The sequence below is a fragment of the Sminthopsis crassicaudata genome, chromosome 4 (assembly GCF_048593235.1).
Source record: "Sminthopsis crassicaudata isolate SCR6 chromosome 4, ASM4859323v1, whole genome shotgun sequence".
Classification (NCBI taxonomy): Eukaryota; Metazoa; Chordata; class Mammalia; order Dasyuromorphia; family Dasyuridae; genus Sminthopsis; species Sminthopsis crassicaudata.
Genome location: NC_133620.1, coordinates 133731214 through 133745380, shown reverse-complemented (window position 1 = coordinate 133745380; position 14167 = coordinate 133731214). Strand labels below are relative to the sequence as shown.

At 33.8% G+C, this 14167-nt stretch overlaps 1 protein-coding gene across 3 annotated transcripts in view; it reads right to left on the bottom strand.

The window, feature by feature from the left end:
• The window catches only part of SERAC1 (serine active site containing 1), a 94458-nt gene that overhangs the window by 38874 nt on the left and 41417 nt on the right, over window positions 1-14167 (bottom strand). For all 3 annotated transcript variants that reach the window (XR_012489152.1, XM_074309433.1, XM_074309434.1), the window contains exons 9-10: window positions 13183-13296; window positions 11721-11883 (exon numbers count right to left, since the gene is read on the bottom strand). Coding sequence is in view for 2 of the 3 variants with exons in the window: in XM_074309433.1 (XP_074165534.1) it covers window positions 11721-11883; window positions 13183-13296 (277 nt within the window). In the remaining variant the exon portion in view is untranslated. The remainder of the gene's footprint in view (window positions 1-11720; window positions 11884-13182; window positions 13297-14167) is intronic.

Here is a 14167-nt window from a genome sequence, read left to right as displayed (position 1 = left end):
TGCAAATACTACAGCCAAAACAGGATTTCCAGGTCAAAGAAAATAATACTATGGGCAACCAGAAAAAAATTCAAGTACCAAAGAGCTACAATTGAGATCACACACAATTTAGAATAACGGAAAGGGGGAAAAAGAGGAATACAGTAGGGAAGGTTGAAAACGGAAAGGAAGGATGGGAATAATGATTTTGTAATCAGAGCACACAAGTAAAAGTCTACAGGAAAAAAAAAAGGGGAGAGAAAACAAATGTTACTTGAATATCACTCTCATCTGAACTAGTGAAAGGATGGCAGAAAACTCACATGTACATATGCAAAATTTGGTATAAAAATACAATTCATTCAACAGGGAAAAAGTAGAAAAAGAAAGAAGGGACTTGGGGTAATATTTAAGGAATTAACCCTTAGCAAAACAAACCTTCAACAAAGGATTTAAAGATAAACAAAGATCTTTTAATCTCTTTTTGGAGTGGTAAATAAATAGAAACTTAAGGGGTGCCTATCATTTGAGGAATGAATAGTTGAACAAATTATAGTATGAATTTGATGGCATATAACAGTGCTATAAGAAATGACTAAGAGGATGGTTTCAGAGAAACCGGGAAAAATTTACATGAATTGATGTAAAGTAAGAAGAATTAGGAAAATAATAGATATAAATAACAACAATACTGAAAAGTAGACAACTTTAAAAGATTTAGAAATGATCAGCATAATTACTATGATTCTAGTGAACTCATAATGAAAGATACTACAAACCTACAGAGAAGACACAGACTCATTGTAGATAAGAAATATATATATTTTTAATATGGTCACTAGGGGAATTTGGTTTGATTATTGATTTAAAAAATTTTTTATTAATTTTTATAATTATAACATTTTGACAGTACATATGCATAGGTAAATTTTTTTTTTTTTTTTTTACAGCATTATCCCTTGTACTCCCTTCTGTTCCGAGTTTTTCCCCTCCTTCCCTCCACCCCCTCCCCTAGATGGCTGGCATTCTGATACATATAAAATATCTTATAGTATATCCTAAGTACAATATATATGTGCAGAACCGAATTTTGTTGTTGTTGTTGCAAAGGAATGATTGTATTCGGAAGGTAAAAATAATCTGAGAAGAGAAACAAAACAAAACAAAACAAAACAAAAAAAAAAAACAATGCTCACAGTTCACACTCATTTCCCAGTGTTCCTTTTCTGGATGTAGCTTATTGTATCCATCATTGATCAATTGGATTTGGATTAGCTCTTCTCTAAATTGAAGATATCCACTTCCATCAGAATACATCCTCATACAGTATCATTGTTGAAGAGTATAATGTTTCCCTAGTTCTACTCGTTTCACTCAGCATCAGTTGATGTAAGTCTCTCCAAGCCTCTCTGTATTCATCCTGTTACAGGTCATTTCTTACAGAACAATAATATTCCATAACATCCATATACCATAATTTACCCAACCATTCTCCAATTGATGGACATCCATTCATTTTCCAGTTTCTAGCCACTACAAAAAGGGCTGCCACAAACATTTTGACACATACAGGTCCCTTTCCCTTCTTTAGTATTTCCTTGGGATATAAGCCCAGTAGTAGTATGGCTGGGTCAAAGGGTATGCACATTTTGATAACTTTTTGGGCATTAATTCCAGATTGCTCTCCAGAATGGTTGGATTCTTTCACAACTCCACCAACAATGCATCAGTGTCCCAGTTTTCCCACAGCCCCTACAACATTCATCGTTATTTGTTCCTGTCATCTTAGCCAATCTGACAGGTATGTAATGATATCTCAGAGTTGTCTTAATTTGCATTTCTCTGATCAATAATGATTTGGAACACTCTTTCATATGAGTGGAAATAGTTTTAATTTCATCATCTGAAAATTGTCTGTTCATATCCTTTGACCTTTTATCAATTGGAGAATGGCGTGATTTCTTATAAATTAAAGTCAATTCTCTGTATATTTTGGAGATGAGGCCTTTATCAGAACCTTTAACTGTAAAAATGTTTTCCCAATTTGTTACTTCCCTTCTAATCTTGTTTGCATTAGTTTTGTTTGTGCAGAAACTTTTTAATTTGGTGTAATCAAAATTTTCTATTTTGTGATCAATAATGGTCTCTAGTTCTCCCTTGGACACAAACTCCTTCCTCCTCCACAAGTCTGAGAGGTAAACCATCCCATGTTCCTCCAATTTATTTATGATTTTGTTCTTTATGCCTAAATCTTGGACCCATTTTGATCTTATCTTAGTATGTGGTGTTAAATGTGGGTCCATGCCTAGTTTCTGCCATACTAATTTCCAGTTTTCCCAGCAGTTTTTGTCAAATAATTAATTCTTATCCCAAAAGTTGGGATCTTTGGGTTTGTCAAACACTAGATTGCTATTTTTATTCACCATCTTGCCCTGTGAACCTAACCTATGCCACTGATCAACTAGTCTATTTCTTAGCCAATACCAAATGGTTTTGGTGACTGTTGCTTTATAATACAGTTCTAGATCAGGTACAGCTAGACCACCTTCATTTAAATTTTTTTTTTCATTACTTCCCTTGAAATTCTCGACCTTTTGTTGTTCCATATGAATTCTGTTGTTATTTTTTCTAGGTCATTAAAACAGTTTCTTGGGAGTCTGATCTTTATTATATTCACTCGGCCTATCCAAGACCCCTGAAGGTCTTTCCAATTATTTAAATCTGACTTTATTTTTGTGGCAAGTGTTTTGTAATTTTGCTCCTATAATTCCTGATTTTCCTTTAGTAGATATATTCCCAAATATTTTATACTATCAACCATTATTTTGAATGGAATTTCTCTTTGTATCTCTTGCTGTTAGATTGTGTTGGTAATGTATAAAAATACTGAGGATTTATGTGGATTTATTCTGTATCCTGCAACTTTACTAAAATCCTGAATTATTTCTAATAGCTTTTTAGCAGAGTCTTTGGGGTTTTCTAAATATACCATCATGTCATCTGCAAAGAGTGATAGTTTGATTTCCTCATTTCCTACTCTAATTCCTTGAATCTCTTTCTCGGCTCTTATTGCCGAGGCTAGCGTTTCTAGTACTATATTGAATAGTAATGGTGATAGTGGGCAACCTTGTTTCACTCCTGATCTTATAGGGAAAGGTTCTAGTTTATCGCCATTGCATATGATGTTTACTGACTGTTTTAAATATATGCTCATTATTATTTTAAGGAATAGTCCATTTATTCCTATACTCTCAAGCGTTTTTAGTAGGAAGGGATGTTGGATTTTATGAAATGCTTTTTCTTCATCTATTGAGATGATCATATGGTTTTTATTAATTTGATTATTAATATGGTCAATTATACTAATAGTTTTCCTAATATTAAACCAGCCCTGCATTCCTGGTATAAATCCCACTTGGTCATAGTGTATTATCCTGGGGATGATTTTCTGAAGTCTTTTTGCTAATATCTTATTTAAGATTTTAGCATCAATATTCATTAAGGAAATTGGTCTATAGTTTTCTTTCTACCTGGTTTAGGTATCAGTACCATGTCTGTGTCATAAAGGGAATTTGATAGGACTCCTTCAATCCCTATTTTTTCAAATGCCTCTCTGAAATCATCCTGCTGGTTGTTTCTTATAGAACAATAATATTCCATACCATTCATATGCCATAATTTATTCAGCCATTTTCCTGTTGATGAGCATCCATTCAGTTTCCAGTTTTTTGCCACTACAAAAAGAGCTGCACCCAGCATCAACAATACTATACAATAATCAATTCTAATAGATGTGGTTCTCTTCAACAATGAGATGATACAAACCAGTTCCAATTGTACAGTGATAAAGAAAGCCATCTATACCAAAAGAGAGGACTGTGGGAACAGAGTATGGACCACAACATAGCATTCTCACTCTCTCTGTTATTTGCTTGCATTTTGTTTTCTTTCTCAGTTTTTCTTTTTCTTCCTTCTTGATCTGATTTTTGCTGTGCAACAAGATAACTGTATAAATATGTATACATATATTGGATCTCACATGTATTTCAACATATTTAACAACCTGCCAGGTATGGGAGAGAGTGGGGGTAAGGAGGGGAAAATTTGGACAAAAGGTAATGCAAGGGTCAATGTTGAAAAAATTACACATGCACATGCTTTATGAAAAGCTTTTAAAAAGGGGAAAAAAAGTCCTGTCTTCTCATTATGTGGCTGAAGCAGTAAAGTTTCAGTTTCAGTTTGTAACCTTTCAGTAGTGTCTAATTTAATTTTTTAAAGTATTGACTGATGTGATCTCCTTGCTGTCCAAGAGATTCTCAAAAGTCTGCTCCAGCACTACAATTTGAAAGTGTTGATTCTGCAGTGCTCAACTTTCCTGTAGTCCAGCTCTCACAAGATGATGTCACTACATTTTAGTGTGCTGTCCAGATTTGCTATAGCTTTCTTCTAAGGAACAAGTGTCTTAATTACATGGCTGCAGGCACTGTCAGCAATGATCTTTGGGCCCAAGAATATAAAATCTGACACTAATTCTTCTTCCTATATTTTCCAGAAGTGATAGAACCAGTTACCAAGATCTTAGTTTTATGATGTTGAGCTTCAAGCCAGCTCTGACAATCCTCTTTCACCTTCAGCAAAAGGCTTCTTATTATTCTTCACTTTCTGCCATCAGAATAGTATCATCTGCAGATCTGGGATTATTGTTATTTCTTTCAGCAATCTTAATTCCAGCTTTTGATTCAATTAGCCTGGCATTTTACATAATGTACTCTGCATATAAGTTAAATAAAATAAGATACCAATAAATAGTCTTGCCATACTCTCTTCTAATCATAAACCAATTAATTGTTCCATGATTTGTTCCATCTATTGCTTCTTGGTTTGAAAAAAATTCTCTAAGTCACTATTCATTTGAGAAATGCAAATTAAAACAACTTTGAGATAGCACCTCATACCTATCTGATTAGCTGATGACAGAAAAGGAAAATGACAGATGCTGGAAGTAATGTGAGAAAATAGCTGTATTAATGCACTGCTGATGGAGTTTTGAACTGAACCAACCATTTTAGAGAACAATTTGGAGCTATAATCAAAGAGCTATAAAATTGTGTATACCCTTTGATCCAGCAAAAGCACTACTGGGTCTATATCCTCAAAGAAATCAGGAAAACAACAAGAAGCTATATGTACAAAATATTTTTCTTCACTCTTTTTGTGGTAGCAAAGAATTAGAAAAGGGAGGGTGGACTGAAAAAGTGGTGGTATATAGGTACATTAATTCAGATTGCAACCATCCATGTATTATCTCAAGGAATTGCCTAGGTTATTCAAGGAGTAATGGACTTGCCACAGTCACAGAACTATTATGATCTTAGAGGCAGATCTTTCTGAATTCCAGTTTAGACTTCAATATAATCTGCCATGTAGTTTGTTAGACATATACAAGCTGAGATATATTCCCACTGATGACTTGAATCAGAGAAACAGAAGAAATGAAATCATTCAGGAAATGTATGCTCAGAAAAATAGCCTATCATCACATTAAGAGTTAGGGATAATTCAGGAATATTACATTTGGATATTAAAGAGAATTTATTTAAAAACAAAAGAAATATTTAAAACTATCAGTAAGCATCATATGTAACGGGGATAAACTATAACCATTCCCATTAAGATCAGGGGTGAAACAAGGTTGCCCACTATCACCATTACTATTCAATATTGTATTAGAAATGCTAGCTTTGGCAATAAGAGTGAAGAAAGAGATTAAAGGAATTAGAGTAGGTAATGAGAAAACCAAACTATCACTCTTTGCTGATGATATGATGGTATACTTAGAGAACCCCAAAGATTCTACTAAAAAACTATTAGAAATAATTCACACCTTTAGCAAAGTTGCAGGATACAAAATAAACCCACATAAATCATCATATTTCACTAACAAAATCCAACAGTTAGAGTTACAAAGAGAAATTCCATTTAAAGTAACTACTGATAGTGCAAAATATTTAGGAATCTATCTGTTAAGGGAAAATCAGAAACTATATGAGCAAAACTATAAAACACTTTCCACACAAATTAATTGATCTAATTGGAAAAAAAAAAAAATCTCCTCCCCCCCCCCCCCCCCCCCCCCCCCGGCTGGGGTTAAGTGACTTGCCCAGGATTACACAGCTAGGAAGTGTTAAGTGTCTGAGACTACATTTGAACCCAGGTCCTCCTGAATTCAAGGCTGGTGCTCTATCCACTGTGCCATCTAGCTGCCCCAATTGTAAAAATGCTCTTGGATAGGGTGAGAAAATATAATAAAGATGACAATACTACCTAAACTAATCTATTTATTTAGCTCTATACCAATCAGAATCCCCAAAACCTATATTAAAGACCTAGAAAAAATAACAACAAAGTTCATATGGAAAAACAAAAGGTCAAGAATTTCAAGGGAATTAATGAAAAAAAAAAAAAAAAATCAAATGAAGGTGGCCTAGCTGTACCAGATCTAAAACTATATTCTAAAGCAGCGGTTACCAAAACCATTTGATATTGGCTAAGAAGACTAGTTGATCAGTGGAATAGGTTAGATCCAAAGGACAAAATAATTAATAACTTTAATAATTTAGTGTTTGACAAACCCAAGGACCCCAGCTTTTGGGATAAAAACTCAAATGTTTGACAAAAATTGCTGGGAAAATTGGAAATTAATATAGCAGAAACTAGGCATTGATCCACACTTAACACCGTACACCAAGGTCAGGTCAAAATGGGTCCATGACCTAGGCATAAAGAATGAGATTGTAAATAAATTAGAGGAACATAGGATAGTTTACTTCTCAGACCTGTGGAAGAGGAAGGAATTTATGTCCAAAGAAGAAGTAGAGATCATTATTGATCACAAAGTAGAAAACTTTGATTATGTCAAGTTAAAAAGGTTTTATACAAACAAAACTAATGCAAACAAGATTAGAAGGGAAGTAACAAATTGGGAAAACATTTTTACAGTCAAAGGTTCAGATAAAGGCCTCATTTCCAAAATATATAGAGAATTGACTCTAATTTATAAGAAATCAAGCCATTCTCCAATTGATAAATGGTCAAAGGATATGAACAGACAATTCTCAGATGAAGAAATTGAAACTATTTCTAGCCATATGAAAAGATGCTCCAAGTCATTATTAATCAGAGAAATGCAAATTAAGACAACTCTGAGATACCACTACACACCTGTCAGATTAACTAAAATGACAGGAAAAGATAATGTAGAATGTTGGAGGGGATGTGGGAAAATAGGGACACTGATACATTGTTGGTGGAATTGTGAATACATCTAGCCATTCTGGAGAGCAATTTGGAACTCTGCTCAAAAAGTTATCAAACTGTATATACCCTTTGTTTGACCTAGTAGTGTTACTACTGGCTTATATCCCAAAGAGATCTTAAAGAAGGGAAAGGGACCGGTATGTGCAAGAATGTTTGTGGCAGCCCTCTTTGTAGTGGCCAGAAACTGGAAACTGAGTGGATGCCCATCAATTGGAGAATGGCTGAATAAATTGTGGCATATGAATATTATGGAATATTATTGTTCTATAAGAAATGACCAACACGATGATTTCGGAAAGGCCTGGAGAGACTTACATGAACTGATGCTGAGTGAAATGAGCAGGACCAGGAGATCATTATATACTTCAACAACAATACTGTGTGATCAATTCTGATGGATGTGGCTCTCTTCAACAATGAGATGAACCAAATCAGTTCCAATAGAGCAATAATGAACTGAACCAGCTACACCCAAGAAAAGAACTCTGGGAGATGACTATGAACCACTACATAGAATTCCCAATCCCTCTAATTTTGTCTGCCTGCATTTTGGATTTCCTTCACAGGCTAACTGTATACTATTTCAAATCCCGATTCTTTTTGGACAGAAAAACAACTGTTTGGTCATGTATACATATATTGTATTTAATTTATACTTTAACATATTGAACATGTAGTGGTCAACCCGCCATCTGGGGGGGAAGGGGGAAAGGAAGCCAAAAATTAGAACAAAAGGTTTGGCAATTGTCAATGTTGTAAAGTTACATGCATATATTTGGCAAATAAAAACTATTATTTAAAAAAAAAAAAGACCTCCAAAACAAACCTGAGAGAAAGCCCACTAGTTAAAGCAGCTGAGCTCTCTACTGAGGATGTACATTAAAAATCTATTTTTAGGGGGTAGAGAACCAGCCCTAAAGTCAGGAGGACCTGAATTCAAATCTGAGCTCAGACAATACTTCCTAGCTGTGTGACCCTGGGCAAGTCAGTCAGCCAAAAAAAAAAATTAAATAAATAAAATAAAATAAAATAAAATAAAAAAATCTTATTTTTAGTAAAAGTGAGTTAGATTAAATTATTATTAGATAATTTCTCTAGCTTAAAAAACCTTATAAACTTTTATCTTTCAGAAAGGAGGCAGAACAAAAGGTAAGGGTTTTTTTTTTTGTTTGTTTTTTGTTTTTTAAGGAAATGGATTAAAGGTGATAAGAAGCAACTCTAATCCAACTCTTCCCTACCCCAAAATAATCAGGCTACTGACTTGATAACAGCAATCTCACCTTAGTTTAGCCAGTGAGAAATTATCTCTCTTGACCCTCTTTGTAATATAGCCCACCCTTGTCATTATAATATTCATTTTCTCATTAACTAATCAAAGTTGACTACCTACTCTTCCAAGTAGGATCACCTACTATTCTAAGAGCATTCTATGAACTATGAGCCCAATACCATGAGGGGTCTTTGGTTGAAGAAAAATGGCCAAACAACAAACATTTTATTAATAAAAATTCTGGCCTTTTTAATAATATGATTAAATTACCCCAAAAATTATGTCTCTTGGAACTTTTTAAATCATCACAATTCATTGAAGAGGTTGACCCATCCTCTTCTAAAAAGAAAAGATTAAGTTATTCATCAGAAGAAAGTTATTTTGAATATTTAAGAGAACTGAGGGGAGTAATCTAGGAAGTCAATTCACAGTTGTAATGTTCTTTTCTCTAAATTATAATCATTCTCTTGGAGCAGATCTCTTGGGGAGCTTCTGGAGGCAGTCTTAGCTTCAGTTCAGTTTCAATAATCACCTCAAATGCAGCCAGGAGTTAAAGTCCAAATCCTTTATTTTCTCTTTCCAAGTCTTGTCTCTTTCCTTGGCCTCAGTTAGCTTTAATAGAGGACTATCTCTCTCCTTGGTTACTGAGAGCTCTTGACCAAATGTCTCCAGCCAGCACAAAGGTGGAAGTTGGAATGAATCAGACTATGCCTCCAAGAGTGTGAGATTGTGGGTTTCTGTGGGCTTGTGAAACTCCTGGAAGTCTATGAGTGGGCTTGTCCTTTAGACTTGTGAATCTCCTGACTGAATCCTGGCTCAGAATCTCCTGGAGCTTCCAGGGGGTTTGTCCTTTTATATGCTCTTTTAAAGGTGTAAACTCTTAAAGGTGTTAAAGATATGAACTCTGAACTAGAGAACTGTTAAGTACCATGCTATATTAGACAACCGATTTAGCACCTTGTAAGAATCCTACAATAAGATATATTAAGAGCTAACAAGGACTAGAAGAGAGACATTCCATCTCCCACTATCCTGGTGGCTCTCTTGCCTTCTGCATTCCTCCACTAAGATCAAGGCTCATCTGAAGTTCCCCCAGAAAGCTAGCTTGGTCCCAAGTGAAGGAGATAGTCTATGAAGTAGATAATAAAGACTTTGGACTTTATTCCTATTATTGTGGTGATTATTCTACTGAAACCAAGGCCCTTTGGGAGGACCTCCAGAGAGCTAATCAGAACATTACACCCAAAAGTACCTCTTTTTTTTTTTTTTTTTTTTTTTTTTTTTGCTGAGGCAATTGGGGTTAAGTGACTTGCCCAGAGTCACACAGCTAGGAAGTGTGAAGTGTCTGAGGCCGCATTTGAACTCAGGTCCTCCTGACTTCAGGGCCAGTGCTCTATCCACTACGCCATCTAACTGCCCCCAAAAGTACCTTAAATAAAGATATGTAAAATCATAGTGTGTAAGCTTACAGGAAATCTAATAAGGAGTAATCAATAGGGAAAAAAAAAACAAAACAGTCAAATATTAAAGTTTTTTATTTTGTTAAAAAAGTAAGAAAAAAATGAAAGAATACCGTCCAATATCCCAAATCCTTAGCAACACCAACATTAGTTATTTTGAAAACTGCACATAAACGTCAAAGAAAAATTAAATAAAGTAGACACTAAATCAGAAATGGAAAGGAAAAGAGCCACAATTCAAAATATATAGCTTTCAAGAGAATCAAAATATAGCATCTCTGTAAATTATATTTCTTTTTTTTAAGACTTTAAAAATATTTATTAAACATGTTTTCATTTTAAAAATATATTGGAGGAAAATAGTAATAACTGAGTATTTAATATCTCATTGTAAGCAACTCAAATAGCATGTATTAGCCAAAATGCACAAAGTATTAACAGATTGTTTATTTTTTAAAATTTTAATTAACTTAATTATTTTTTACAAAAATTTTATGCACAGGTAATTTTTCAGCATTGACAATTGCAAAACCTTTTAATCCAACTTTTCCCCTCCTTCCCTGTACCTCTTCCCCCAGATGGCAGGTTGACCAATACATGTTAAATATGTTAAAGTATAAGTTAAATACAATATATGTATACATGTCCAAACAATTTGTAAATCATATTTCAAGGATGTAATTTCAACTTATGCACAAAAAAATGAAAAATAAAAATAAAAACATATTGTGTAAACTTACAGGAAATCTAGTAGAGTAATCAATAGGAAAAAAAAACAAAAAACAAAATCGTGAAATATTAGCTTTTTATTTTGTTAAATAAGTAAGAAAAAAATGAAAGGATACTTTCCAATATCCCAAATCCTAAAGATATTAACACAGCAATTTTGAAAATGGCATGTAAACTTCAAGGAAAAACTAATAGTTACTAAATCAGAAATGGAAAGGAAAAGGAAAAATTCACAGTGTATAGCTTTCTATAGAACCATAATATAGCATCTGTCAATCATATTTCAAGGATGTGATTTCATTTGTATTTGTACTGATACAATCATCATTCTCCTTGTGATTTAGTAGATGATTTAACAAACTGCAGTACCCATAATAATTCATAGACTTATAGTCAATCCTCTAACAGATTCGCTATAAAATAATAAAATTAATAAATTTTGCTTTGCTCAAGTAAGAAATACTGGATATTATTAATGACCTATTTCAAAATATGTTGACACTTCAGCTTTGAATGTTTCTTTAAGATTCTACAATTTTGGCAGAGGATATCTAGTTGTTTATTGTTAGGGGTTTTTTTTTTGGGGGGGGGGAATTCTTATGAAAAGAGTCTTCACAACTTTAGCAAGGCTGGTCCTCAGATAACAAACCAAAAGTCTATTAACTGCATACATACTCAAAAGAACTCAGGATCACCCCCATGTCTCATGAAATATTAGAAGTTAGAACTTTAGCAAAAAGAACATAACAATAAGTTGATGAGATTAAGAACATAAGCCTGAGAATTATACTTCCAAATCTACCTAAGAAACTCAAAATATCAATAGCTTTATCCTAAGAAGAATATGTCTTAGGCTTCAAGATATACAACTAAACTATTATCAATTTTAATTACCTTTTAAAATCATAATGCAATTTAAAAAAAAAAATTTCCAAACAGAGTACTTAAATACATTAACTCGTTACCTGAATGGACTATAGCTGAATGAAGATGCTCGTGCAATGCCATATTTCCAATAATACGAACTATACTTCTCTGTATTTTAGGGCAGTCCTTGTGAAGTTGGTATATTCTCTGGAGTAGTTGCAGGCCGCCATTTGCTTCAATTTTATCGCAATGTGTGGCAATCTAACATAAAAATATATTACATTTGGATACTATAAAATATACAGACCATTTGAGTTTAAGTATTTAAGTTTCAGTATACATATAAAAACCATCTTAAAGACAGGCAACTGACCAGATGAATCACCAAACCTGGAAAACTATTGCATTTCATTTATTACTTAACCTGAGCTAAGTAAAAAAGATTCAAATTTCACACTAAGTGGAAGAAAAAAAATGTTCCTTACTATCAGAATCATTAAAAAAAAATCCCACAAATGTGATAAACATTCTATCTTCATTTTGCTATGAATTTTCTTTAGATCAAATAAATAATTAGGACAATGACTTTCTATGTCAAATTATGTTGTGAGTTGGTGTCTGCAGTTGATTTTCAGTCTAAAGTTTTTTTCTAAGCTTAGTAAAAGCCCCATTTAAATCCTGAAGTCTCCACTATGGAAGAAAGTTATCTCATTTCTGCATAAGCACAGTCAGGTGTGAACAACAACTTTGAACTTAACTACTAGAAGACTAAGTTACATCTATAACTTCCACTAATTAGCCCAAAACAACGGCAAAGGAAAAATCAATAAGGGGATATCAGAGAAAAAGACAAAATGGAATTGAGATTATAATTGAAAGTTTAAAAATAAGACACAAGGTGCAACAAAAGAGAAAGATGAGGGCCAAAAAATAATTAAAAAGAAAAGGATACATGGGGCACAACAGCACAAAAACTGCTTCATGCTACAACTCATTTGCACTCCCCCACCATACACTGAACCACCTCCACTACTCACTAATTTTACAGAATAACTTCAAGACATTTCTTTTAACTTTCAATATTCAAATCTTATCAATCTGGATCATAAAATTCAAATGAGTAAGAATCCTGAAAAGAGATCTTGATCAATTCACTCCCCATTTTTAAACCACCAAAACTCAAGCAACTTCCTTTTATGTTCAAACATACATTCTTGCTCTACTCTGTGCTGAGCTCTTAACTCCATGACAGGAAAAAAGGGGGACCAGAATGCCAAGAGCTCACAGGCTATATTAAACAAACATGATTTTCAAAATGCAATGTCAATGTTCCAAGAAACAACTTTGTAAATTCCCTAAAAAAAATGTGTGGTTCAGTTGGAAAGTTTACATATATGATAACCTGTCAGCCCAACTTTCTTTAACTCAATAGAGTTCCTGAAAACAAAACCAGTCTCAAAGTTGAAAAAGTTTAAAAATCATTGTTATAGAATTTAATTTATGTAAGAATATGATTTGAATTTTTTTATATTCTAAATTAAATTTTAAATGTTCAATTACCTCAGAATGTTTCAGTAAAGCCTCCAAACAAAATATCTCTACAGTTGCCGAAGGAACTTCACCCAAACTTTCAGCATAAGGAAGTCCATTTCCTCCAAAACACCATAAGCCACCCTAAAATCAGAAAAAATTGAGCAAAATTCACTGGGAGGAAAAATACAATTTACGATATTTATTCAGCAACTGGATATAACCCAGACAAGTGCTAGATTTCATCTATATGCTACCAATACCTTTAAAAAAAATGTAAATGAAATCAGAGCAAGTTCTGAGAGATTTAGTTCTGGGAGAATGGGAATTAGAACTCCTGGGAGCAACTGGAGAAGTGGAAAAGCATGAACCCAAGGAAGAGATTTCCAAGCAAATGTAGAAAAAAGATCAATCAGAGAATACAGAAGAGGGTAGAGGAGGCTGACAACTGCAATAAGTGAGACTGTTCTGGGAGTGAGGTACAATGGAAAAAGGGACTCCATGGAGTAACTCATATAAGACAAGTGGCATAAAACACCTAGAGGAGAAAAAATTCAGAATGGAAATCTTGGAAGACTGATTTTATGAAAAATACTGAAAAAAGAGAAGTGAAGAATGAGGTTCTAAATAGAAAGGGAAGATAATGAAGAAAGTAAGAAAAATCCTTTCTGGAAAGGGACATTAAAAAATGAAATTTAAAAACTAAGGAACAGGGGCAGCTAAGGGGCAGTAGATAAAGCACCAGCCCGGAAGTCAAGAAAACCCGAGTTCAAATTTGGCCCAGACACTTAACACTTCCATGTGACCCTAGAGAAATCACTTAACCCCTAATTATCTAAGCAAAAACAAACAAACAAACAAAACTAAGGAACAGGATTAGTTGAAGGGGAAGACAGAAAGGGGGAATAGAAAATGAACAGTGAATCAGGAGTGAAGGGAAGAAAACCAGTGGGAACAGAGACACTTGAAAAAAAAGAGTAAAGTAACTAAAGGAACATATAATACAATGTTTACA